The sequence below is a fragment of the Sparus aurata genome, chromosome 17 (assembly GCF_900880675.1).
Source record: "Sparus aurata chromosome 17, fSpaAur1.1, whole genome shotgun sequence".
Lineage (NCBI taxonomy): Eukaryota > Metazoa > Chordata > Actinopteri > Spariformes > Sparidae > Sparus > Sparus aurata.
Window position 1 is genome coordinate 30621015 of NC_044203.1, and position 25047 is coordinate 30646061.

Genomic DNA, 25047 nt, shown 5'->3' on the forward strand with positions numbered 1-25047 from the left:
AAGACTAATACGCAAATCATAAGGGTGGTAATTATACAGAACATGTCAGTGGTGATTGGACAGTCTGTAGAAATATTGTCCAGCTCTTCATCCCTTACCTCACCCTCTGTGCGCTTTAATCTGCGTTCTGGACGCGTGCCCCTCCTGTCTCGGACATGCCAGCCCACCAGGCTGTCCATACAACAATACGCTGCCAGTGTAGTATTTTGTCTGACTCTGACTGAGCTGGCCGAATGTTGAAGAGATTCCCCTGACGATTCCTTGCCCGTTGGCATTTGTTCACTTGTGCAGATGGGCACGTTTGGGCCAGGCTGTCTGAAGAGGTGTGATTGTGTTCATGCTGACGGCTGCCAAGCTTCCACCGGGGAGTGCCACTGTCTGCCAGGCTGGTGGGGTAAGTGATGACGTCCTCCTGGCGCCGCTGCCAGCTTGGCTTTAGTATCACAGAGAAATCCGGTCCAGCAGAACTAAGTGAGCCACAGGTTTTAAAGCACTTTGTCCCTCTTTGATTTTGACTTTTAAGGACCTCACTCTGCATGTTTGTGCCAGTTAACTTCAAATCACCTTTACTTTACAACAACTTGCCAAAAGATTTTTATATTTTATTTTTCACTTTCGCTGCAGTTATTGGCTTTCGCTTTTTAAGTTGGTATATGATCACAGAGAAAAGCCAAAAGTACTACATTTACTGAAAAACAAGTGTTGTGTTATTATTATTTATTGTATTATTAATGCTGATCCATTGAGGTACAAGTATAATTTAACTGTTGAGGTTTGGTAAAGTGGAGCTTAATTGAATTACTTTATATACCGATGGGTATTTATGAGAATATGTAATATTTTATAAAATAATCCCATGTTTTGCATTTTAAAACCAAACCTGCAATGTTACTATTAACTAAAGCTTTTGTGTAAATATTAATACTTGTACAGTACTTGAGTAAATGTGCTGACTGTAGTTACATTCCAGCTCTGCTCACATTTGTAATCAATCAGCAAACAAGGACTGTTGTGAAACCTCCAGTTTGTGAGATCGTTGAAGCTAAAAAAACTAAAGATTTTGTAGTCTTCAATCAAACAGCTACTTTTTTAAGGCAAGAAACTACGACTCACATGATCCCTTTCACTTTTAGTGAGTTAGATTTTTATCAAAAGGTTGATTTTCGAGTCTCGTTCCCAACTCGTCCATTGGCGTTGCTCTGGGATTGTGACATTGGGTCGGCTGCCATCCCAAAGTGTCATTTTTTGACGAGTTGGGAAACCTGAAGCATTTGAGAAGTTGGGAATTGGACTCAAAAAACAACTTTTCTTACATATAGACAGACTAAACATGCTGAAGCAGAGGTTCTATAAGAACATACAGATTATTGCACCAAGACTTTAGTCTACAGGAAGCCATCACTTACAATGATAACTTGGATAGTGGAATACATTTATATTTTATATTATTTACCTCTATAAATGCAGGACCTTTTCTTTGGTGGAGATGTAGTATCGCTCCATTGTGGTATTGATAAAGGATATGAGCACTTCCTGACCTTCACTTCTTATTCATCCTCTCTCCTTTGTTTCCTCTCAAGGTTCTCGTTGTAACGAGCCGTGTTCGGAGGGCCTGTGGGGCCGACACTGTAACCAGACCTGTTTCAAACATTGCCCCAACAGCGACACGTGCTTGAGGGAAACTGGAGCGTGTGTGTGTCGTCCAGGCTACTGGGGAGTCACCTGTCAGAACAGTGAGTGTTGACAGACAGCTCAAATCTGATGAGATCAGATCAGAAACGTACTGGATTTGCTGTTGAGCGCCTGCCCCCTCCTTGACTCACTCTTTATCTCTCGTCTCCCAGAATGCCGAGCCGGTATGTATGGCGACCAGTGCAGCATGTCATGTCCGTCCTGCGGCCAGTCGTACCGCTGCCACCATGTGACAGGAGAGTGCGACTGCCTTCCAGGACACACCGGAGCCAACTGCGATCAAGGTTGGCATCAACATCAATGATTGTACACGCACGTTCAATTCATCATTTCATATATAAAAGTCAGTCATAGATGGTGCCAGTCCAGGGATAAAATGTGACGCTGTGTGTTTTACAGTTTGTCCAGCTGGCTACTACGGCAAACTGTGCTCAGAGGTGTGTGTGAACTGCGCCAACAACTCCACATGCGACCACCGGGACGGCCACTGTGAATGTTTACCTGGCTGGACCGCAACCGACTGCTCCATACGTGAGTGCAAAAATCATATATAGGAAGTAGGAATGTCACGATGACCAAACACAAAATACAAGTTTGACTGTGGAGAGACGAATATAATAATGATATATAATGATAAAAAACATTCTTCTTACATGTGTCTAACACATGGACGTGGTACGCATACGTTGTGTTTCCAGCATGTACTCCAGGACGTTTTGGCCCGTTCTGCACTCAGACCTGCTCCTGTCCGCCCAACCTCATCTGTGACCGATTTACTGGAGACTGTGTGTGTGAAGGTGGAGGCGACGACTGTAAACAAGGTACAGAAGCAATCAAGCTTTCCCGTTATTATAGGATCTAATATAATGACCTTTATTAACTTATTGTGATCCAAGTTTGAGTTGTTTAGATTCCGCGGCTTCTCCTCGGTTTGTCTCAGGGGTGAAAAGTTTGATTTCTCTTTCCCCGTCGTGTCCGACAGACTCGTCTGAGCAGTCGGGGAGCGTCATGGTTCCTCTTCCTCCCGGGGAGAGGGAGTCTTGGGGAGCCATCGGTGGCATCGTCGTGCTCGTCATTCTGGTGGTGTTGCTTCTGGCTCTGCTGCTGCTCTACCGCCGCCGGCAGAAGGACAAGCAGAACAACACGCCGTCTGTCTCCTTCTCCACCAGCCGCACAGTCAACTCCGAGTACGCCGTTCCAGGTACGGCACGGATGATATATCTGTCAGTGTGCGCCAGCTAGGTAATGAGAATACAGAAGGGTTGGACACAAATGAAGATGTTTGTGCAGAACCACACAGGAATAGTGAGGCAGCCAAAGGAAAAACCCAGATAAGACAGAGAATCAGACAAAACTGGAATCACTAGGTACAGTAAGGGCTGGAATATAGATACATAAGGCGCGTAAAGGGGTTGCCCAAAAAATATCAACTGTGTTTGATATCTAGGTTTAAAAATCTGGACGACTGCGATTGTCATTACGTCACTACGATGAAAGAGATATCACGGAGCAGCCGGCGATTAAAACTCATACTTGAGTAAAACTAAAGACATGATGTTTAAATATTACTTTGGTAAAAGGGAAGGTCATGTACACGAGTAGTACGTCAGTAAAGGTTTTAAGTAATTGATATTAAATGTATTTAAGTATATAAAGTGCAAATTAAAGTAGATTATACACTGTTCTATCGTACGGGTCGACCAATCACGGGCCTGGCTGGTTATCACATTCCAGATACGTCGTTAAGATGATCAGAATCATTGTTTTTTACGCTTGAAAAGTACAAGTGAAAGTACATTTTCCATATACTTGTATATATTTATATACTGTATACTAGCGGTGGACTGATAATTAGCCTGGCAGATCAACAGATTCAATAATCTGAATATTTTTGATTGCAGAATTATTTATTTTTTTATCAGTTTGTGGATAAAATTGATTACTTTGAACAATTTCCACTTTGTTTCTGATGCAGCATGCAGTTTAAAAAGTAACTAAATTTATCAATTAAATGTAGTGGAGTAAAATGTACAAAATTTTCCTCCAATATGTGGTGAAGTGGAAGTATAAAGTAGCAGAATATGGATATATTCAAGTACAGTACAAGTCCTTCGACATTGTACTTACATCATTGGGCTAACGCTAGCATGGATACAACTGTTTCCAGTTAAAATCTCACCTCCAGTTCTCCTTGACGAGTAGACGAGTCCATGTTGATCATTTTATCCTCCACACTCATTTCTTCTGCTTGTTTATATTAAAGTTACTCCAGCAAGTTGTCTCCATTTGACGTCCCGGGAGCTGCAGCAGCGCTCCATCTGCCACGATAATCCTCTTAATATCCTGTAGTGTGTGAAGCGTCGTTATTTTCAAGTCTTGAAGTGCGTGCAGGTTCGAGATTAGAGAGAAGAACATCTGCAAAAAGATTCTCCATATGTGCACGACGCAACCAGGTTTAACTTTGGTTAGGATTTTAAAAGTTCTTCAGTGTGAGTCCGACCGAAGACGAGCTGACTGATTGAAAGAGAGACACACAAGAGACGGGGGGGATGATGAGGGACAAGTGAGACCAATCAGGACGGGGCAGACGGTTAAACAAGCGGGAAAACACACAAAGACAGGAAGTGGAATTAGTGAAACACTGTCAAAATAAAGCAGGAAACAAAGTACTAGCATACCTTGTGACAATGAGAGTTTCTGTCAGGTGTTAGTAGATGTTAAGACAAAGCATGTGAGTGTCATGTACTGAATATGCGTCATATACTGTACCTGTTCTAACACGTCGTTACAGTCTAAATTAAAAAAAATGTCATTACGATTACGTAAAAGTCAAATTAAATACCAAGCAGTGAATGTTAGAGAATAATGAGCTTTCTTTGGGGGATGTTTAGCATTTCCAAAAGAAATCATTATTACATTTTAAGGTATTTATAGTTTTCCTTGGTAATGAAGTGGTCCTGGTTGTATCTCACTGTTGTGTTTTTGACGTTAGTGTTCCACAGAGATGCTTTTTATTGACCTTGAGGTAATTTTACTGCTGCAGTCGTGATTCCGTGTGTTTGCTTTGGCCCTCAGATGTTCCTCACAGTTACCACCACTACTACTCCAACCCCAGCTACCACACACTGAGCCAGAACAGGCCTCCGCTGCCGCACCTCCCCAACAACCACGACCGCACCATCAAGGTGAATGTCAGCTCTCTTGCATGAACCCGGCGATCCAATTCTGTAGGCGGTTTTCAGGCCTCGTAGCAGCCGCAGTGCAGCACTTGCCATTACGAGATGTTTTTCTTCACCCCTTCAAAATAAAAATGTGAAGTCATCAGATGGCTTTTATTTTGATAAACTGCTCCCTGCATTATTTTTCAGTGTATTTTGAATTTTCACCTAAATTCGGTGTTTCCCTTTGCATAAATAAAGACGATTCCATTACAACTTGATGCAGAAAAAGGCACAGATTGATGCATGAATATCACCAGAATGAAAGCATGCAGTGTTAAACTAAACCTACGCCCCTGAGCAGTGCAACAAAACTGCCATTTATCCGGTCAGCAACAGCTGGCTGTGTTTGCAGGGCCGTGAAATCGTAAAATGTTGATGCAGATACATTTAATTGCTGTTACATCATTTCAAAAGCACATTTAAACTCTGCGATTTTTCTTTTTATTAACGATTTCTGTTTATTATTATTATTATGCTGTCATACAGAACACCAACAACCAGCTGTTCTGCAGTGTGAAAAACATGGAGAGGGAGAGACGGGGCCTTTTTGGAGTCGAGAGCAACGCCACTCTACCTGCAGACTGGAAACACCACGAGCCTCGCAAGGATGCAGGTCCGTCCTTCACTCTGTGATTCACATTCAAGATCGCCCACTTTAAAATTTTTTATCCATTGAGAGGAGACACTCGAGCAGAGAGACCTGCAGCTGTAGAGTAAAATGAAATGAGTGGAGTAACGTTTACAAGCTAATAAAACGATTTGGTTTCCTGACCTCCTGACCGCAGCTACGTTAAAATCTGTTAAATCTGCAACGCACTGCTAATATAACCTTCAGCTAACACACCTAAAAGTGTTTCCTTATTCTAAGTGTCAGTGGAAAGTGTAATAGTAGTAGTGGTAGTTGTAAGAGAATTAGTTCTAATGTGTTTTACAGTAAAACAATCACGCTTAAAGCTGTTTTTATAAGAGCCGCATTAGAATATCAGCAGCTCCAGCGTGAAGATACCTGTATTGATAAAAGCGTTCAGAGTGCCAGATGCAACAAAACCGCAGATGGAGCGTGAGTGTTGAGAAATTTAGGGCAGAGAGATTCAATAACAGCCGAGGAGAGAGCGTCTCTTTTATAAAGTCTGCACAAAAGTTTATCGAGCGTCACATTTCCCTTTGGATAGAAAATCGTTTCAGTCAACAACGCACAATTGAGACCATAAAACCCAAAAAAGGACTTCATAAAAAGTGATAGTTGCGCTGCCAGCTTTCACTCACCTGGTATTGATTTTGCAGGTCTCCAAAAAGGCAGCTTACCTGCTTTTGATTAGTTTGCCATAAATGAAAACGAAGATGCCAGATTTTTGTCTTTTTATTGTTTACAGGAGCGTTTGGAATCGACCGGAGCTACAGCTACAGTGCCAGCCTCGGAAAATATTACAACAAAGGTAGTTCACCGACCCGTTTTCACCCCTTTTTCCCTTTTCAAAGATATTTTCTATTGTCGTATAAAGGAAACTACAGCCGTTATTTTAGGCGTGCATGCAGCGTGGTCGGTCTGTCAGTAAATAACTGAACTGCTACCGGATGCATTGCCATTAAATTTGGATCACACATTGAATTGTACTAACTTCATCATCAGGCGCCATCATCAGGTCAAAATCTGCATCCGTCCAATGCTCCGGTTTACGACTAAATACCTGTAAACTCAGGACTTTCCCATCAGCCTCAGCTGTGCTTCTAGTTTGGTGCTAATTAGCACATGATGGCAGTCTAATAATGAGGTAATGAGTTCTTTAAACAAGCAGAGAGCAGTTCTAGCAGATGTATCGACTCTTAATCTTGTGTTTCACTTTGAAACCAGCCAAACTAATAGTGATCATCAAAGTGACTGAGATCATTCACAGGTTGTGATATTTAACTGTCCGTTGAGGTTTTCTTTAAAACATCTCAACCCAGAAAATGTAAGGGTCTTAAACTTTCTGCTGTCATTCTCAAGCAGGCTACTCAAAGGAAAACGTGCACGATGATGTATGTGCAGAGTTTGACACTGGCAGCCTTGTAAGAGTCATGTTGCAGTAACAGCTTTGGTACTTCTCATTGCAAAGGTTAATTGTGTTTTTTCCTCTGTGCAATGACAGAGCTGAAGGACGCGGTGGCGGCCAGCAGCAGCTCCCTGAACAGCGAGAATCCTTACGCCACCATCAAAGACCTGCCCGGCCTGCCCTTCTGCCCCCCAGAGAGCAGCTACATGGAGATGAAGTCCGCCGTGCCCAGAGAGCGAGCGTACACCGAGATCAGCCCGCCGCCGTTCAACACGGCCACCTTACGCAGAGGTGAGCGACACTTTAGACCTCCTGCAGCAACGCACCGAACATGATATTCCACTTATTATAGTTCCTTTTATTTTTCAGTATAACAAGACAAGGTTCAGGGTGTTAAGTCATGTTGAATTTTCCCGTGAGCCAATCACAGAAATCCCACAGAGTTAATGATTTGTTGATTATCTAAGTAGCTGCAGAATATGTTTCTGTCGACGGACCAATCAGCTAATTGAACGATTGTTTCCAATCTCTCATTTTTCTTCCACCTTTAATCAGAGTCAGACGACGTGCTTGTCAACCCCGCTGAGAAAGCCGAGACTTGAAAGAGCGTTCACATCAAAACCGAGAGACTCATTAAGTTTCTTTTAGAGTCCCGATCAGTCAGAGAGTTAGAGCAGGATTTGTTCCCCGACAGATGGGAAGGACGGGCTTCTTCAAGACGGAGTCTGATGAATGAACAAGTGTTTACATGGAAGAACAGAAAATACACTGAAGGGAGGAAGAAGAGTAGCTGCGGAGGTTATTTATTATAATGTAAAACAAGTTATACATCAACATGAAGTCTGACTACTAATAAGTGTTAATAGTAAACATGTTATAGGTTAATTAAATCTGTAGATTAATATAAAACAAGAGATTTATACTGTACTTTTCCACTAAAGAAGGAGAATATCACTCATTTGGATCCCGGTTGTTGGGACCAATTTGGGGGAAGACGAGTGAAAGCAGATAGCACTCCCCTCCATCACCAATTTATTATTGTTATTTACACATTTCACACTCAGGTGAAAGCACAAGAATGCAGTTAAAGGGTCACTCCAACAATTATTCCACATGAGAGTGTGTTACAGGTCTTCTGGAGTACTACTGCACACGTGAAATTAATTAATCTGATAAACTGCCTCCAGTGATGTCACACAGTGGCTAATTTTGCATTGTGGGTAATGTAGGCGTCAAGTTTTCAAATGAAGAGGAAGATTTGGAATAAAGTACGAGATATCTTTGGTTCTGCTGACGATTTTTAAACTGTACTGTAGTCCAACAGTCTCATGGGAGTGCAATTCCAGACCAGTGCCTACATTACCCACAAAGCAACTTGGCTGCTAAATGACATCACTGGAGGCAATGTGTGAGCTTACATGCAGCTTTGCACCCATAATTTTTGTTTTTTTTTTTTTTTAAAGAAAAATTTAAATGCAAAATTTACTGTTCCCACTAAAATCATGACTCATACCACAGTGACAGTATCTGTCATATAGTGCAGCACTACTCGATGCCACACAGCACACAGGTGTAACACAGGAAAGTATAATCAAAGATTATCCAGCTGTTTAATTCTTAATGTCTGTTGTCCATGTTTTCCCCTACAGAGCGTCAGAGCTCCCTCGGCCACGCTCCACCAGAGGACCCCCAGAGCCACTACGACCTCCCCGTCAACAGCCACATCCCGGGACACTACGACCTGCCGCCCGTCCGCCGCCCCCCCTCCCCCAGGAGAACACCTCAGTGACTGTCAGAGCGAGTTTCCTCCTCCTGACTTTGGGGATGAATTCAGGCCCGTTCTCGCAAAAAGAAAGAGCAAACTTTCAGCTCTCCTCTGACAATCAGAGCAGCAGTGAGGCTCCTGTCACACTGAGGAACCGTTGTTTACAGTGGATGCCCCCCCCCCCCCCCCCCCCTTTTCGACTCAACACCGCCCCTCTGTGGGCCAAAGTGGTACTCGCTTCACCGTGACAGACTTGTCATCCAGACAGGCTGTGGTGAGGAAGGCTGGACTGTGGCGACGCCAGCGGGGCTTCAGCTGCGCTCACCTCCCATGGGAAAAACACTCCCGAAGATCTTTACGGTTAAAAGCAGCCACATGGGAATGTTCATGTGTTTGAACTCATCCGAACGGGCTCCAATTGAAATTTTCCACATATTCTGCCTGCTGCCGATCAGCTGTTTAAATTTCCTTTCCCTTTTATCAGAATTCAAAATTTTTTAGTCTGCTTTTTTCAAACTGCAGTTGCAAACTCTTTAAACAGGCGGCTGTGGATGAAGTCTTCACAGCTGGACTTTCTCTTTGGAAAACCTTGTCAACTTTAAAAAAAAAAAAAGGAAAAAAGACAAAGGTCATCGAATCGTGTCTTTTGTCTGAGACACGTTGTTAAAAAACCTTGTTTCTCTATTGTTGATCTGCTGCTTTCAGGAACAGCGGCACCAAAGATTTGTTTACAACCTGAAGGCAAAGACAGACTTTCTTTTTTATGAGATACTTCATATCACTGACTCCCAAATGTGGCATTCAGATACACAATGATAACACGTGTCCCCCGTTTGTCCAAACAATTGTGGCTCACTTATTGCTGCTGTTAGAAGAAAAACTTTGTAAATATAGAAATGAATATATTTTTAGCTTCACAGTAAGAAGAAAAACAGCCTTGTTTTAAGATGATCGTGTTTTTTTAAGGGGTTAACGTGATGTATCTGTTCACTGACAAAAAATACCAAAAGTTCTTACAAACCAAATCAAAGCAGCATATTGAATGTCAGTGCAGCAACTTTGTGTCATATTTAAAGGGCTGGTTCACTCAAAAGAACAAAACAATGTCATTATGTAACCGTCCAGTGGGTAGGATTTATGACGATAAATTGGCAGAAATGGAACATAACATTCATAATTATGTTTTTATTAGTTAGACATTAGTGTGTAATCACCTCAAACTAAGAATTGATGTGTTTTCGTTGCCTTTTATATCTATAGAGGGAGTCCTCTTCTACAGAGAAACAAAACACCTGAAAATAGACTTTCACATACATTAGGGGCCACTGTGGGTTCTCATCAGTGTTGAGAAAAAAAAAAACGTGCACAAAAGTTGTACTTCAGTAAGAGTGAAGTTATCTTGTTAAATATTAATTGGGTTAAAGTAAAAGTCACCAATACGAATAGCACTTAAGTAGAAATTGTAGTTGGTTGCAATCTGCAGCCTTACCTCAATTAAATCCCACAAACTGGACCTTTAAAGAGTTCTCCATCGATGTTATCATTGCACTCCTGTATCAATCTGAACTCATGCAATGTCTTTGTAGTTTCATGCTTCCTTGTCTAAACTTTGTGCCTACGTTACCCACAATGCAACTACACCACCAGCAATTATGACAGATTTGGATGCATTATGCTACTAGCAGCTAATACAGCCTCAATCAGAGATAAAGAGCGGGTTACACAGGTCTCAGATGTGGTATTTTACTTTTTGCACTGGCACTGACTCAGATGACATCACATGAGGCAGTTTATCAGACGTCCCAGAGCTCCTTCTGAAGCCTCAAAACATTTTACACGAGAGCTTTTCTTTTTTTAAGAATTGGGAGCACTTCAGTATCATATACACATGCTGATATTCACTCTGAGACTTTCATCAATGGTTCTGACCGAAACTACTTTGTATTGAAACATATTCCCAATGAATCCTTTTCAGTGTGCTCAATTGTCAGCCCAAGAAACAGGAATGGTATTTTTGCAAAGCCACATTTTTTTCCAAACTATTTTTAATGTTTAGAGCAGGCAAATACAATTACAGTCGCCTCTTTTTTATTTGGGGTTGAGACAGAAATAAGATATTCAAAAAAAAAACTAAAAAACTTGAGCATTTAAAACCAAACTATCTGTAGCTGTGCTTCCATCAACATATTTATACACACTTTGAATTATCACATTAGAAAAGGTTGATGGACACTGCAACATTTCAGAATCCATTTTCAATTCTTGTTTATTTGACCCCTGTTCAAAGAACTTAATGGGTGAATTGGCTTTTTAATTATCCATTTAGCCTAAACTGCATTTAAAAACTGTGTTAAACATTGCAGTGTAGCCCTACATTTAGTTTCAACATGTTTTCTAAATTGTATTTTGTCAACCCAAGTCTTGTCTTGCCTCTGAATCATTTTAAAAATGCTCTAATGTGTCTGTTTGGTATCACATTTGGATCACAATGTCCCGTCAGTAAGATGATATAAACCCTGTGTACCAGGAAGAATGTACATTGTGCTTTAAGTGCTTTAGTTGTGTGTAGAGCTTCAGCTTTTTTTTTTTTAAATTCATATATTTTTGAATGTAACCATGGGAACATGTGTATATAATGTAAATAAAAATGGCTGCACTTTTCACCAGTGGCTTTGAGTGACGGTGTTCAACATGAAGAAAAGAACCACAGCAGTCGGTCACAAGAAAAAAATAGCAAATTTACTCGTTATTTTAGAAAAGAAAAAAAGAAAATGAAATCATATGAAGTGAATCCGTTCCATAATGTTACAGTGACAGCATCGTTATGACAGAAAATAATACAAATCCGACTTCAAGCTAATTAGAACTGTGGCATTAAAGGCTCATAACAAGAAATCCCTTTCTGTAACATTTTTAATCCTCAAGTCCTTCAAATGATTCACGAGGCCTCCGTCGAGGCTCTAACAGGGAGGGGTCAGGGTCTCACAAAGACCCTTCAAGAGGTTTTGACACGTAGAGCACGTCTGTTGCTTTAATCAGATTTTGGTTTCTTCATTAATTAGAACTAACATTGCACAAATGTTGAAGAGAAACTGTTTCTTAAGGAAACCTAAAAACACGAAGAACCGTTAGAAAAGAAAACAAGTTTCTTTCTGCTTAATCATCAGTCAGACGAGCCTCTGTGAAACCCCGACCACACCCCGAAATGATCTTTTCTCTGAGGGATGATCAGTTTATAGTTGCATACATTACACAATTAAACACAGTTACCATCTCCTTACATTGAATGTGCATTTTCTTATAAATCTGTCATAAAGGCCAAGTACTAAACATCTTTGGAGCTGGCCGTGGACTTTTTAAGGCACTTTGGGGACCATAGTGTAAAAATCAGAAATCTGAATAGGCAAAAAAAAAAAAAAAAAGAATGTGGCACCAATACTGTCTATTCAGTACAATAGAAAAGAAATACCAAAAAATAAGCTATCAAGTATTTTCCTTAGACGCTTTCTAATGGAGTATAAATGACTTAAGCTGCCAGACTACAGTACAAATCTACCTGCTGTGCATATTTGGCGACGCCCTCGATAAAAGCAATTGCATGAAGTCACAACGCGTACAAAAGGAAACCCCACAATCTTATACAAAAACAAAAAAAAATAATCATGCCTGGGCATTTTGCAAAGCCAGCGAGCTTAGAGCGAAGAGGAGAAAAAAAATAAGCCCTTATGACCAGTTCTTAGGAGCAACACAAAGGACAGCTGACAGTCACAAGACTGTGATACGAGGCATGTGTGCAAAGAACAGCGATTGTTGATGGTTGTTTAAGTCCTAAAAGGCACATTTGTGTTTTCTTAATCTGTAAAAAATCTTATTAAAATGTTTCCACTGTTAGTAGCAGCAACACTTCTTTATTAAAATAGTGTTGATTTTTTTTAGTGAAGCTTAGAAATCCTATAAGTATAAACTGTATATGACGACAAGTTTGTCAGTAAAGACGCAAAACATTGTACTTATTCCTGATTAGGTAGAAAACAAATTCTGTTTCATCCCATCATAACAAAACATCTTTGGAATTCCTTTTTTTAAACAAAAATAAGGCATTTAAATGTACGTCAAACTGAGATACACAAGTGACCCGCTTAACTGGAAACATTCAACTTATCCAGCAAACAATTCAAAGCAAATAATTCCACATGTTCAAAAATATAACCAAATACATTTCTCTGGGGTCGAGCTGAAAAGATATATTCATCGCAAATAATAGTTTTTTCTCTGTGTGCGCCACAGCCGCCCGACCGTACGATCCAACTCCACATACTGTAGAAAATGTACATGTTTGTCTAAGGCTAAGGTGAATAAAACAACCTGCTGAACACCCTGAGCTTACAGCACTTTGGCTTTCTTTGGAGACGTTTCCAACATAGTAAAAAAGAAAAAAAAACGTAATCGAATTTATCCTTTCTGTGGTGTAAAGATCACACAATACTGTTCCAACAAAAAAAAAAACAAAGGATTATAAATTTCGATTGTAAACATCACTTAAATAAAGATTGAATCTATCTGATGGGCGATAAACACGACAAACAAACATTCTCCTGTCGTCTGTGTGGCTGTGGAGACCTACTCCTGACAGGGTTCACTAGCTGTGCGTGTTGAGTGTTGACAGCCTGGCCATTAAATGTGAAACCCCAGCTCGGATCGAAGCACAAGCACTGGTCAATGAAGCTCTTTGTGTCTGTGTGTAGTGTGTGTGTGTGTAGTGTGTGTATATGTGCAAGAAGAGCAGGATACAATATAAGCATTAGCACGGCACACATGCAATAACATAACTTGAATATACAAAATAAAACTGAATATGAAAAGAATCCTGTGCCCTCTGCCAGAAAAAAAACCTCACAGGCAAAATTTAACCCTCAGATTAATGTGAACACAAAATAAGACATGGTCATATAAAAAAAAAAAAAAATAATAAGACAAACTTCCCAATGGTAGAAAAAGGTTCTCCTCCGTGGGCCACAGGAGGTGAGGCACTGTCTGGTTGTTACATGACGGAGCAGTTCTCCGGGTTGGCGCGGCCCTGAAGGAGGAAGCGACACAGTGGAAGAAAATAAGACGAGCTGGACGTTCACACACCGAACCAGACACATTAACTGGGTTACCAGCGAGCTCTGAGTCACCGGTTAAGAGCTCTATTCGGTTTGATATATTTTCATTTCATGAAAAATAAAGAGGAAAACATGATGCATTAATTTTGGAAAAGCCTGATTGTGCAATTCAGTAAAATCTAATGTTTTATTTAAAAGGAGCACTCTGAAGAAATTTCAATCAGAGGGGGAAAAAAACATCTTCATGGACTGATTCCTTTTTATGCCTAAACAAACAAAATAAATTACTTATGACTGAATAAACAAACTGACCTTTAAACGACGACACAATTTCACACTGTTTTACTTTGTTTATATGCGGCGGACCCTGCCACCTTTCTAGCTTTGAACTGTTTTCTGGGGACGTTATTTTCCTCTGAGAACAGCTTGTTTATTCAGTTATTTGTTTTATTACCTCATTAATATTGTAAATATAAAGATTCAGAGTCTGAATTTCTTCTTCCAAACTAAATATTGCTGTTGACAAAGCTCTTTGCAAGCTTTAATGTTTGGTTTCTTTAATGTGAAACAGAAAGTTAAAGAGACAATCTTGAAGATTTTAATTTAAATAACTGTCTATAAAGTCGCTCTCCATTTCCAAAAAGGATTACACAGTGGTGACTGGAGCCTCTGGCCCACAGATCAAAGTGATCATCTTCAGTTTCCTGAACATAATGATGCAGTTTAGTACTACATGTGAAGAAAAATTTTAAAAAGCGCTGAAGTCCAATTAATTCATCCCAGTTAATTAGTGGTGCAGTGAACTGTGCACAGCTGGTGTGCCGAACATGCAAATATGAAAAAAGTGTCTACGAATGAACATTCAGTGTTCCATGAATAACAGTTTCTAATAATAAATTAGGGAAAGTAAATATGTGATTGGGTTTGAATCGAGTCCTTTTCAGGAAACATTCCAGAGAAATTATTTGGAAATTACAGACCTGTTGCCAGTTTTTTTAATACTAAAGATTTCACTGGTTAAACATCCGTCATCTCAGAAAAATCTGAGCTTTTTGCATTCAAATTAACTCTGAGAAGTGAAGGACAAAAAAAATTTCACTGCCAAGTCAGGCAGAGCAATCTGACCTTAGAACAGGCTACATCATAACATACAATATATATGATGATATTTTAGAAGTCTCCTTAAAAGCACTTCTTTATCACTCGATCTGAGCGCAAATTAATCCTAATAATATTTTTGACCAAATACTTAAATACAATGAAATTAACTCCACAAAAAGACAACTTATCCTATATCACAATATAATGATATCCAAACATACAGTCTCATGTCATAATAATGATATAATAATGATGTCCAGCCGACTCCCAGCAGCATCAGATGAAGGCTTAGTGAGTCAAAGCACGTTGGAAACACACAACAGTTCCCGTAAGATTGATTCACAATATTATCCAATTGTACAAACATCTCACAGTCCTTCTCCGTTTGCTGCAAATATATAACAGATTTAAATAGAGATATTCCGTCATTTTCTGGATTGTTTAACCATTTGATTCTCTGGTGAAGTGAAGCTGCTCTGTGGTGTTTTCACTTCTGATTGTTTGGGGTTTCTCTCAGTCAAACTTTAAGTTTATGGCTGTGGGATTTCCTCTGTTACCTTCACATTACACATGCCATGTTGTTTGTGTATTGCTATTACAAATTATGCAACATGGATTTGTTGTTTCCACTGTCATCGATTATTTAATTTATATCTAATTGAAATGTCAATACCGCCCTAACATCAGTAGCACATACAAACACGGAAGAAATGTAAATCTAAATTCAAGTTGCCTGTAACTTCAGGAAGTGTTTTTATTATCAAATAGGTATAAAATGGTCAATTTTGTCATAAAATATTAAACAGTACCGTCCTGTCTTACGCTGTGTGATTCCTGATGTTCATGTTGCAGCACAGTAACTGTATCGTACCTTTCTGGGCTCGTTGGTGCCCATGAAGAAGGAATGTCCCACGAGGCCTTCAGGTAGACCCCCGCTGCTGCAGACACCGCCGCGGTCCGATGGCTGCCCGCAGGAGTCGCAGATCACCTTGCGGCTCCGCAGGTTGTACTCGTTGTCTGCGCCGCTTGTGCTGTGAGCTCCCTGCAGGGGGCGACACACAACAGGGTGAGTCACTTCACACTGCTGCTCGACCGTGAGTAACGTCGCTCCTGATGCATTATGTATGGTGTTTTATGAGGGATTTACCATGTCATCATCGTCATCATCATCGTGGAACAGCGTGCGAGTCACTTTCCTCATGGCCATTTCCTGATGGAGAATAAAACCACAAGACGATTTGAGTGATTACAGTTACAAGGAGGAGAAATGGAAGCTCAGAGAAGCACAGAGGAAGTCAGACCTCTCCGTTGGCGCTGATGAGGCTGGTTGCCAGAAGGTCGCCGGTGCCCCAGGAGTTCTGGCTCTTCCACACCAGGTCACTGGGAGGGTTGTGGGTGGCATTGCCAGATGCAGCCCAGATCTGCAGAGGTCAAAGGTCAGAGTTTAAGAGAGAGATCCCAAACTTACAGAAAAAGAAGGCTTGAAGATTGAAAGGTGCAGTGTGTAAGTATCCAAGTCTAAATCAATCAGGAGGCTGCTGGGCCCGGTTATGTTGCTGCTTCCTCAGCTCCAGTTCTGGTGCCCGTACCTGGCCAGCAGTACCTCACTGTGGGCCCCCTACCCGAGCCTCCGACCCCTCCTTCCAGTGCTCAAAAGCTCCTTTGCTTGCGATGTTGAACAAAAACACAGCAGCTAACTAGCTAACGGCCTCTACAGTCATGGATGTATAAAGCAAACACAAAATACATGGATGCACCAAATGTTTAAAATAAAGAAACACATGACATGAAATCAGAGACAGAAAGATGGAAAATTTAAAAACTGTTGACAAAGTAAAAAGTCAGATAAAGAAAAAAATGACAGTGTGAAATTAGATGGAGAATTAACCCAAAGCAGAAAACAAGATAAAATAAGAATGAAAACAGAATACAGAGAAATAGAGTTAAAATAGCTAACAAAGTGCCTGAAATCAAGTTAATAATTTCAATTTAACATGAGTGCAGCAGTGCAGAGGAAGGCTTTGAATGCATTTCCTTCCTTCTTTAAACAAACATCCATTTTTGCTAGCTTGTGGTCTTCTTTCCTGCATTTTGGCATATCCGTACTTATCTTGGCACATTATTGCCACCTATCAATCTGTAAATAAGTCTCAAGATACTGGCAGGAATGTGCAACGTTTCACCTCGAGGCCCGAGCTCATGCACACAATACAAACAAAACGAGTTCCAGCTCACCAAATTCTTGTGTTGAAGAACTACTGTTGGAAAAAAAAACTAAAAACTGACAGACGCAAACAACAATCACGTGAACAATAAAGTGTAAAATAACGACTGAGTGTAACTTACAGTGACAGTTCCTCCGGCCTTCAGAGTGAACTTGTGGGGAAACTTGTAGATGATGGGGGTGCCGCTGCCTACTTGTCTCTTCACCTGCCAGTTGCCCAGAGATTGATCCTGCAGGACAGAAATGTGAAGGGAGAACATTTAAAAAAAAACAAACGGATATTTCCTCCAGCCTGTAAAAACGTTTAACAAACGAAAAAGGTTTAGGTTACAGATAAATATGCCTGTCGTTCTTAGAATACATTCTCTGGTATGAAAAGTAATATATATCGGATATTAGATTGTGATATATATCAAATCGGACAACACTGATTCAGTTTTGCTGTCTGAAATCACCTTAAACCAGGTTAAAAGTGTTTGAAAAGCTTCTCTCACCTCGTCGGCCTTGTTGCTCAGACGGACGAACTTGCCCTCCAGGTCGACCTCGTCCACAGTGATGCGCCCGCTGGCTGAGGCGTGCTGGCTAATGCGAGTCTTGGTGACGGTGCCTCCCACCATGCTGGAGGTCTCGCTGTCGTTGTCATTGAGGCGGCGCTTCTTGCTGCTGGCGGCGCCAGAGGAGTTGCGGCTGCTGGAGGCGGTGGCGGCGGTGGCGGCGGAGGCGGACTGGAGCAGGCGGCTGGCGTGGCTGTGGCTTGAGCCGGAGGTCCGCGTCACCATGACCTTGGTGGGTGGAGGGCTGGGTGACAGACGCAGCCTGAGGAGAGAGGGAGGAAGAGATTCAGATGATAGAAACAGACCAAGGCAGTTAGTGTGACACAGATACAGTCTCACGTTGTTTTTGTATCTCGCCCTCACTGTTCTATGACTCTCACCCAGTGATTGGCTGATTGACAAAGAGCCTCGAACCAAAACTGATCTAGGAAAACCTGCCTCTGCTGTTGCTGCAGCAGCCTCCCAGAAAAAAAACTACATCAACCTTTCAGTGACTTCAAACGTCCCACATTCTGGAAAGTTACATTTCCATGTCTTTGTTTGGAAAATGTGTTTAACATCTGGTATTGTGACAACATCAGGCTGCAGGAGAGAGAAAGCTACTCATTCATATAGTTACAAATGTAGCAATGAAACAATATCTTAATATCATCTATATATATTTATACTGTTATGTTCTTCAGGAAAATACACAAGTCTTAGCCTTTAAAAACATGATCACACAGCTCCGTTTATAATACACCAGGTCTAACCAGCTACAGAGAAAAATATTTGGCCACCTGAATGTGATTGTTGACCTTTTTATTCCAAAAACCGCGAGCATTAATCTGCAGCCATGAAGCTCCCGCTCCTCTGGGTTTAAGCTTTCCGTTTGGGCTGCACGATACGGCGGAAAAATCATTTTGCAATTATTTTGACGGATATTGCAGTTGCGATATGATTGGTGATCATTCAATTCAATTTTCCTTTTCACTAAAAAAACTAATACAATTCATAATTGTTGACGTCTGAACCAAACAAATGTTTTTTTTTACATCAGTATTTTGTTATAATCCTTATTTTTTCTCACACTCTCGACATTTTCTGTGATTTGGATTTTTCTCTTGGCCTTATTATGATTTTGGTAAAAAAAAAAATCTAAATTGTGCAGCCCTTATTTCCACCAGAGTTTTGAGCTTGGCTGCAGGGATTTGATCCCATTTATCCACAGGAGCATCAGTGAGGTCCAACGCTGACATTGGATGTTCAGGTCTGGCTCACAGTCGTTGTGCTCGTTCGTCCCAAAGGTGTCAGGTGGGGTTGAGGTCAGGGCCAACACTATGATGGGTCTGACTTTGTGCACACAGACTCTTTACCAAACTGTTGCTACAGGGTTGGAAGGGCACCATTTTCTTAAATATCATTTTAAGGGTAATTTAGGGCCCCAGACTAAGGACAGTTGCATGTAAGCCTGAAATGTCTAAATTCAATGGCTTATTTTTTCTGATCTCTGACCTTCTGCTTCACAACAACCTCACCTCTCCTCCTCTCCCTCCAGCAGCTTCCTATAAGCCATAATCTCCATGTCCAGGGCCAGTTTGATGTCCAGCAGCTCCTGGTACTCGTCCAGCTGCTGCAGCATCCGAGCTCGGATTTCGGCGATCTCCTGCTCTTTATCCTCCAGCCGCCGCCGCATCAGGTCCCGCTCCCTCGACAGAGCGTCCTCCAGCTCCCGCACCTTGGACTCGCTCGCTGACAGCTGATTTAGAGAGAACACACGCGCTAAAGGTTAGTCAATTAAGACGACAATTCAAACACACACTCTCTGCTCGATGAGTCGGGTGAGGCTTAAATGAATCAATCGTGCTTAGAGGTGAAGGAAAACAGTTCTCGGCCTGAAAGACCAGCAGACGGACATCAAACCACTGACAGATAGTGTGACTGACAGACTGTATGAGTGTTTGCGTGCGTACCTGTTTCTGCAGCATGCTGAGCTGGCCCGACATGCCCTCCAGTCGAACACGGGTCTGCTGGAGCTCTTCGTGAGCAGCTCCCACCAAGTGGCTATTCCTGTCAGCTGAGTGACGGGCGTTCTCCAGCTGACACACAGAGAGACGAGACAGTCAGCCATCAGCACCGGTTTACTACAGCGAACAGCCTGAACTTAAACTGTGCTGTCTGACACGAAGATCATCAACTCAGAGTCGTGCTCACTCTATTTCATAGGACTTCATTTAAATAACAAAGTCATTTAACTTGTTTGAAGACCAAACGCCATAAAAGAAACAGCTCTCGAGCCTGTTGCTTCTTGCACTCTCTTCTATTAAATTAACTCATTAAGAAACAGTAATTTTAAAAAAAAGTAAAACTTTAATGTCCCTGTGGGGCAATTTACTTTATAGAGAGTAGTCAAACACAAATACATAATACATCAACCACATACACAAGACAATATTCAAATCACTTACACCATCATCATGGAGGTAGTTTGTTTTAAAAGCCAATGGAATAAAAGATAATCTGTATCCATTTGTGCTGCCCTTTGGGAGATAAAACCTCCACCCTGATGGAAGCATCTGGAACTCAACGTATAAAATAGTCTTTGCCTGAGAGATGGTCTTTACTTTATACAGATGCTGAAGGTAATTAAGGGAACAAACATCAGTTTAACTTAAAATAAACACTTTATTTAATTGTTGTCTTTTAAAATGTAGGCATATTTTGGTTTCAGAGATCAAATCAGCATCCTGAAGATCATCAAGAGGACATCAGTAAATACAAAAAGACCTTCAGAGACGAGAGATCATCGTCCAATACTGTTTGACAGTCTGTCTCAAGTCACTTTAAAGTGAATTTTTACCTATGTATAATTTTTTGCTTAATCTGTTATCATAAATATAGATGTATTATTATAACATCCAAGAAAAAGAGTTCACTGCTGTCTCGTTGGTATAGTTGTGATTTAGCATCCGTCATCCACCTGAGTTCAAGCGATTTTAAAATGTCCTGTGTATAATTATTGTTACAGTTGTCGTTCTTGATGTGGAGCCATCAGCAACCTCTCTCTGGACTCCAGGTGTGGACAGAGCAGACGTACCTTAGAGTTGTAGGTCTTCTCCACCTCCTCCTTGTAGAGGCGGAGCTGTTCCTCGTGTTGGGCTCGCATCTCGACCAGCGCCTCGGCCAGCTTGCTCTCGTAGTCCACCTGCCGCCCGCTGTCGAGCTCCACCATGCGAGACTCGTGGCGGCGCTTGGACTCACGCATCTCCTACAGACACAGACGGGGTTGGAGGTTAGAAGTCTCAGAGCACTCATTTCAAGCTTCATTGATTTGCCAATTTGACTTGTATTGATGAGAGGCTAAATTTCACTCTTTATTAAGCGACAAAAACAGTCGTGTGTATCGATGGCTGGTTTTATTTTCTTCCAGGCACTTTGAACAATTAAAAGACTCCACCTGTAGACACCTGTTATAGTCGATGGAGTTAATTGCATTGATTAGTCAGTCGCTGCGCAGTAATTACTTGTTTAGAAGTACAGAGCTCTAACAGAGAAATCTACCTCTCTGTTGACCTTTAAGCAACTCCTAGTCAGTCCATTTACATTTAGAAAACACGTCTGATGGATGCATCATTGGTCAGGACTCAACCAGGAGCAGAAAATTATGAAAAATGTGATTTAACTATAGTAAAAAATGTAATCTAACAATTCAATTTACACCTTGTAAATATTTCTACTTGTACTGTGTTTTATTATTTATGCGAAAACAAACTTTAAATAGATATCAAAAAAAGGAGAAATGAGAAGCAGAGAGATCTGCATCAGGAATGCAATCAAACAAGTAGGTGGTTGGAGGAGAAATCGATATCCTTTGGAGAAGATGAAAAGTAGGACAGATGTCTTAGAAAAATAAAACACAGAAATAGAAGTGTTAAGGTGAAGAGTGGGAACCTCAGTGTAGATGTTCTTCTGGAACTCCAGTTCCTCCTTCACGGTCTGCAGGCGATTCTCGGCGTCCACTCTCCTCAGCATCTCATCCTGCAGCTGCCTCTTGGCATCAGCTAAGTTACCTTCCAACTGGGAGGGAGGGAGGGAGGGAGGGAGGAGGAGAAGCAGAGAGAAGATGAAGAGGGAAATGTTTTCTAATGGAGGCATGTAAGAGAGAGAAAAAAAAATATCAAACACAGCTCTCGGTGTGATCTGTGCAGCGTTGTTTCAGCTATGAACCCTGAAGCAAGATCCTGCAGTTCCTCCGTGTGGCCAGTAGGTGGAGCAAGGCCACAACTGTATCTACCTCAGTCTTGTGGTAAAATTCATTGATAAAACAAACAACGGAGAATGCAACCTTGTCTGCCTCGCCACCTTGTCCTCATTCATAATCAACTGCCTGGAGGGCTTATATAAAATTACTTCTTCTGCTGCTGTTATATCTCTGTGCTTAAGAGGTGGAAGAAGCTCGCACACTGAGACAATCATTTTAAATCTCAGTCTCTGTGGATTTGCACTCCAACTACCGACTGATGGCAACCAAGGATCATAAACTTTTTCCTTTACTGCAATCGCTGCAAGCATTTAAAAGTCAATCCAGTGTAAACAGTGACGGGACCACAATGTTTCCTGTTTATAAGTTACGTGTTATGGTGAAGACATCCTCTGTGAGCTGACGTGATTCTAACTTTAGTGTAGAAGCTCAATGTGAGAACGGGTTTCTATTTCCTCTGAGCAGCAAGTGCCCTTCCTGCCGTCGACTACCTTCAGGTGTGTTTTTTTTTACCTTGGCCAGCTGGGCCTTGAGGTCCTTCACCTCAGCCTCCAGGGCTCGCTTCTCCCCCATGGCAGTGGAGAGGGAGGCATCTTTAGAGTTGAGCAGGGCCTCCAGGTCCCTCAGCCGGACCAGAGCCGCCTCCAGGTCACTCTCCTTTTTACTGTTCCTGTAACAACACGAGACAGAGAAGATGTGGACGTTAGGTTCATGTCCCTTTAATAAGCCATGTGTCATTATCACCCGCTGCTGTATACGTCTTTCACATGTAGGTATATTGTCCTCCGGATGTTTCATGTTCAGAAGCCAACACATCACTTCATGGTGAATTTAACAGTTTTTCAAGTGAAAAAGGAAAATTGTCAATCGCAACATGATGTTTTTTTACCATATTGTGCAGCCTGACATATTCCTGTTAGAGGGTTTCAGTGGTGGAAGAAGTACTCAGATAATCTACTTAAGCAAAAGTAGCAATATTGCAGTAGATAGTTGTGGAAATACTCTGTCACAAGTGGCAATCATGCATTCAAGTAAAAGTACAAATGCATCAGCAGTAAAGTACTCATTATGCAGACCAACCCTTTGAGAACAATGTATCTGCTGGGTAACATGAAAATTTCCACGACACATCAAATAACTCTTCGCTTATTATTATTCTCTTATAATAATACATCACAATGTATTGATTGATTAGATTTATCAGCAGTGCCACAGGTAGGAGTTGGTGGAAAGTCACAACATTTCGTCTGAATCGTGGTGGAGTAGAAGTTTAACGCAGCAGAAAAGGTTAAATAGATTTATCGATATTTGCGTAAGTGTACTTATTTCACTTCACTGCTAGATTTTAATTGTGGACCCTCTTCCTCTCTGGTAAAACAGCTCGTCTGTGTGTTTCAGGACTGTCCTCTTTGAGATGTTGCATAATTTTGCTGTTTTTGACTTTGCACTGTGGACACAGATGATTCGGCCTCTTCGGAGCCGTTTCATTCACCTCATGTTTAAAAAAAAAAAAACTCACACCGAAGTGCTGACTGCTAGGCTTCTGTTGAAGGTCTACATACGATTGATTTTTCATTTTATCGCGTTATGTAAAGCACTTTGAACTGCCTCGGTGTTGAAGTTTGTCTGAATCCGACGGTATCCAGCCTTTGATACAGCTCCTGTTCGCATCTGTATCAAACTTTACAGAGTTGTAAGTCACATGGGGTTATTCATTTTATCATTTAAAAAAAAAAAAAGACGCACATCAGAGAAATACAGGTTTCTTTGATCCCCTCTGACTAACGACTAAGTACAGGATGTTAAGACAAACTTGCGCTGTAGGCTCATACTTTAACCAATTTAAACAAAAAAAATGAGTGGATCTGCGCTCAGCTCAGCTCGTACATTAAGTGCTGCAGAGGAAATCATAAAATTCTCCTGCTGACATTAATGAGAACCTGTTCCTGTATTTCTTCTTAAAGTGAAGCTTGATGAGCGGGTGTGTGACTGTGCTGCAGTGACACAAGTTGTGGATGACTACAAACTTCCATTGTACGGTGCACTGAGAGCGGCAGTTGTCCACTGTTGATATGATCTGAACTCCGGCCAACACATCAACATGCTGCTATTAGCCTTCCGTATGGAGCAAGAGCCCATTAAACTCTCTCTCCAGGGAAGCTGTGTTGAATTAAGAGAATTCACGTTTGTTGCGCATGTGCCTGTGCATGTGGGCTCCGCCTCTCCTTTCACATCTCTACAGGAACCAATTTAGAGTTCTGGTTGGGGGAAAAAAAAAAAAACCCAACAACTTGGATACAGGCATGGAAAAACAATGCATGCCCAGCAGAAGATGAAGGGAGCGGAGGGGAGAGGGGGAGGTTGTTATCCGTATAGGTGGTTCATGCACAGCGAGAAGGAAATGGGCTCCCTGTTATTCTATTTGTGCCTGTGGGCTAGTTCTTCATTGTCATTAATAATGGCCATCTGCTGGGGGAGATGGCTTCCAGGCTGCTCACACAGACCTCGGAGTCCTCCGGTCACTGCCAGCCGGGCGCGAGGACGAGCTTCACAATGAACTCAGACGCAGCGAGATGAAGTTTCTCCGCAGCAGAGTAATGAGCGACTGCAGAGATCGAGTCCATTCGGGAGCTATTACCTCAGAAGTGAAAGTGTAATTTATTGGTTTATGATACAGCAATCAATTTCTATTACTGCATTCAATAAACACTAATAAGGCTTTAGACGAGCCTGAAATTGCAAGTCTGCTTCCTGAAAAGAGCCGGGACAAAGAGCCGAGATGAACTGGTGGAAAAGCAGAACTTGCACTGAAGGCCGCCCGCGTCAGGGACCGAAACTGAATGAGTCTGTTATGTCCAGGAAAAAAAGTCTCAAATTAAATCCAGAGAAAACATATCTATGATGCTTCACAGATGCATGATCAGGCCTCAGAAATACTTCAATGGGTAATCATATAAAAGCCTTCCAGACGACTCATTGTTCGGATAAAGGAAAAAAAAAAAGAAAGAAAGGAAAAAAGGAAGAGTCACAGCCCAGTGGGTCCAAATCAAATCATGGCCGACCATGCACACACACGCGCACACACACGCACACACACACACACACAAACACA

At 41.5% G+C, this 25047-nt stretch overlaps 2 protein-coding genes and 1 long non-coding RNA gene across 7 annotated transcripts in view; 1 reads left to right on the forward strand and 2 right to left on the reverse strand.

Annotated features, from left to right (window-relative positions):
- The window catches only part of pear1 (platelet endothelial aggregation receptor 1), a 58215-nt gene extending 46841 nt beyond the window's left edge, over positions 1 to 11374 (forward strand). The window contains exons 13-23 of the mRNA XM_030393094.1: positions 292 to 394; positions 1581 to 1733; positions 1845 to 1976; positions 2092 to 2223; positions 2391 to 2513; positions 2675 to 2893; positions 4768 to 4877; positions 5400 to 5526; positions 6287 to 6349; positions 7043 to 7237; positions 8596 to 11374. Of these exons, the coding sequence (XP_030248954.1) occupies positions 292 to 394; positions 1581 to 1733; positions 1845 to 1976; positions 2092 to 2223; positions 2391 to 2513; positions 2675 to 2893; positions 4768 to 4877; positions 5400 to 5526; positions 6287 to 6349; positions 7043 to 7237; positions 8596 to 8735 (1497 nt within the window). The 3' untranslated portion in view covers positions 8736 to 11374. The remainder of the gene's footprint in view (positions 1 to 291; positions 395 to 1580; positions 1734 to 1844; positions 1977 to 2091; positions 2224 to 2390; positions 2514 to 2674; positions 2894 to 4767; positions 4878 to 5399; positions 5527 to 6286; positions 6350 to 7042; positions 7238 to 8595) is intronic.
- Positions 1346 to 4271, reverse strand: LOC115566992 (uncharacterized). The gene is made up of 2 exons (XR_003981112.1): positions 3872 to 4271; positions 1346 to 2930 (listed from the first exon to the last, which is right to left on the reverse strand). It is a non-coding gene; the product is annotated as an uncharacterized LOC115566992 (long non-coding RNA).
- A 100-nt stretch (positions 11375 to 11474) lies between the features above and the next one.
- Positions 11475 to 25047, reverse strand: part of lmna (lamin A) — a 44070-nt gene continuing 30497 nt past the window's right edge. For all 5 annotated transcript variants that reach the window (XM_030393098.1, XM_030393096.1, XM_030393095.1 and 2 more), the window contains 11 exons: positions 22449 to 22605; positions 21626 to 21751; positions 20772 to 20942; positions 19648 to 19773; positions 19213 to 19433; positions 17636 to 17957; positions 17264 to 17371; positions 16219 to 16338; positions 16065 to 16127; positions 15789 to 15959; positions 11475 to 13788 (listed from right to left, as the gene is read on the reverse strand). In XM_030393098.1, the coding sequence (XP_030248958.1) occupies positions 13753 to 13788; positions 15789 to 15959; positions 16065 to 16127; positions 16219 to 16338; positions 17264 to 17371; positions 17636 to 17957; positions 19213 to 19433; positions 19648 to 19773; positions 20772 to 20942; positions 21626 to 21751; positions 22449 to 22605 (1621 nt within the window). In that variant the 3' untranslated portion in view covers positions 11475 to 13752. The remainder of the gene's footprint in view (positions 13789 to 15788; positions 15960 to 16064; positions 16128 to 16218; positions 16339 to 17263; positions 17372 to 17635; positions 17958 to 19212; positions 19434 to 19647; positions 19774 to 20771; positions 20943 to 21625; positions 21752 to 22448; positions 22606 to 25047) is intronic.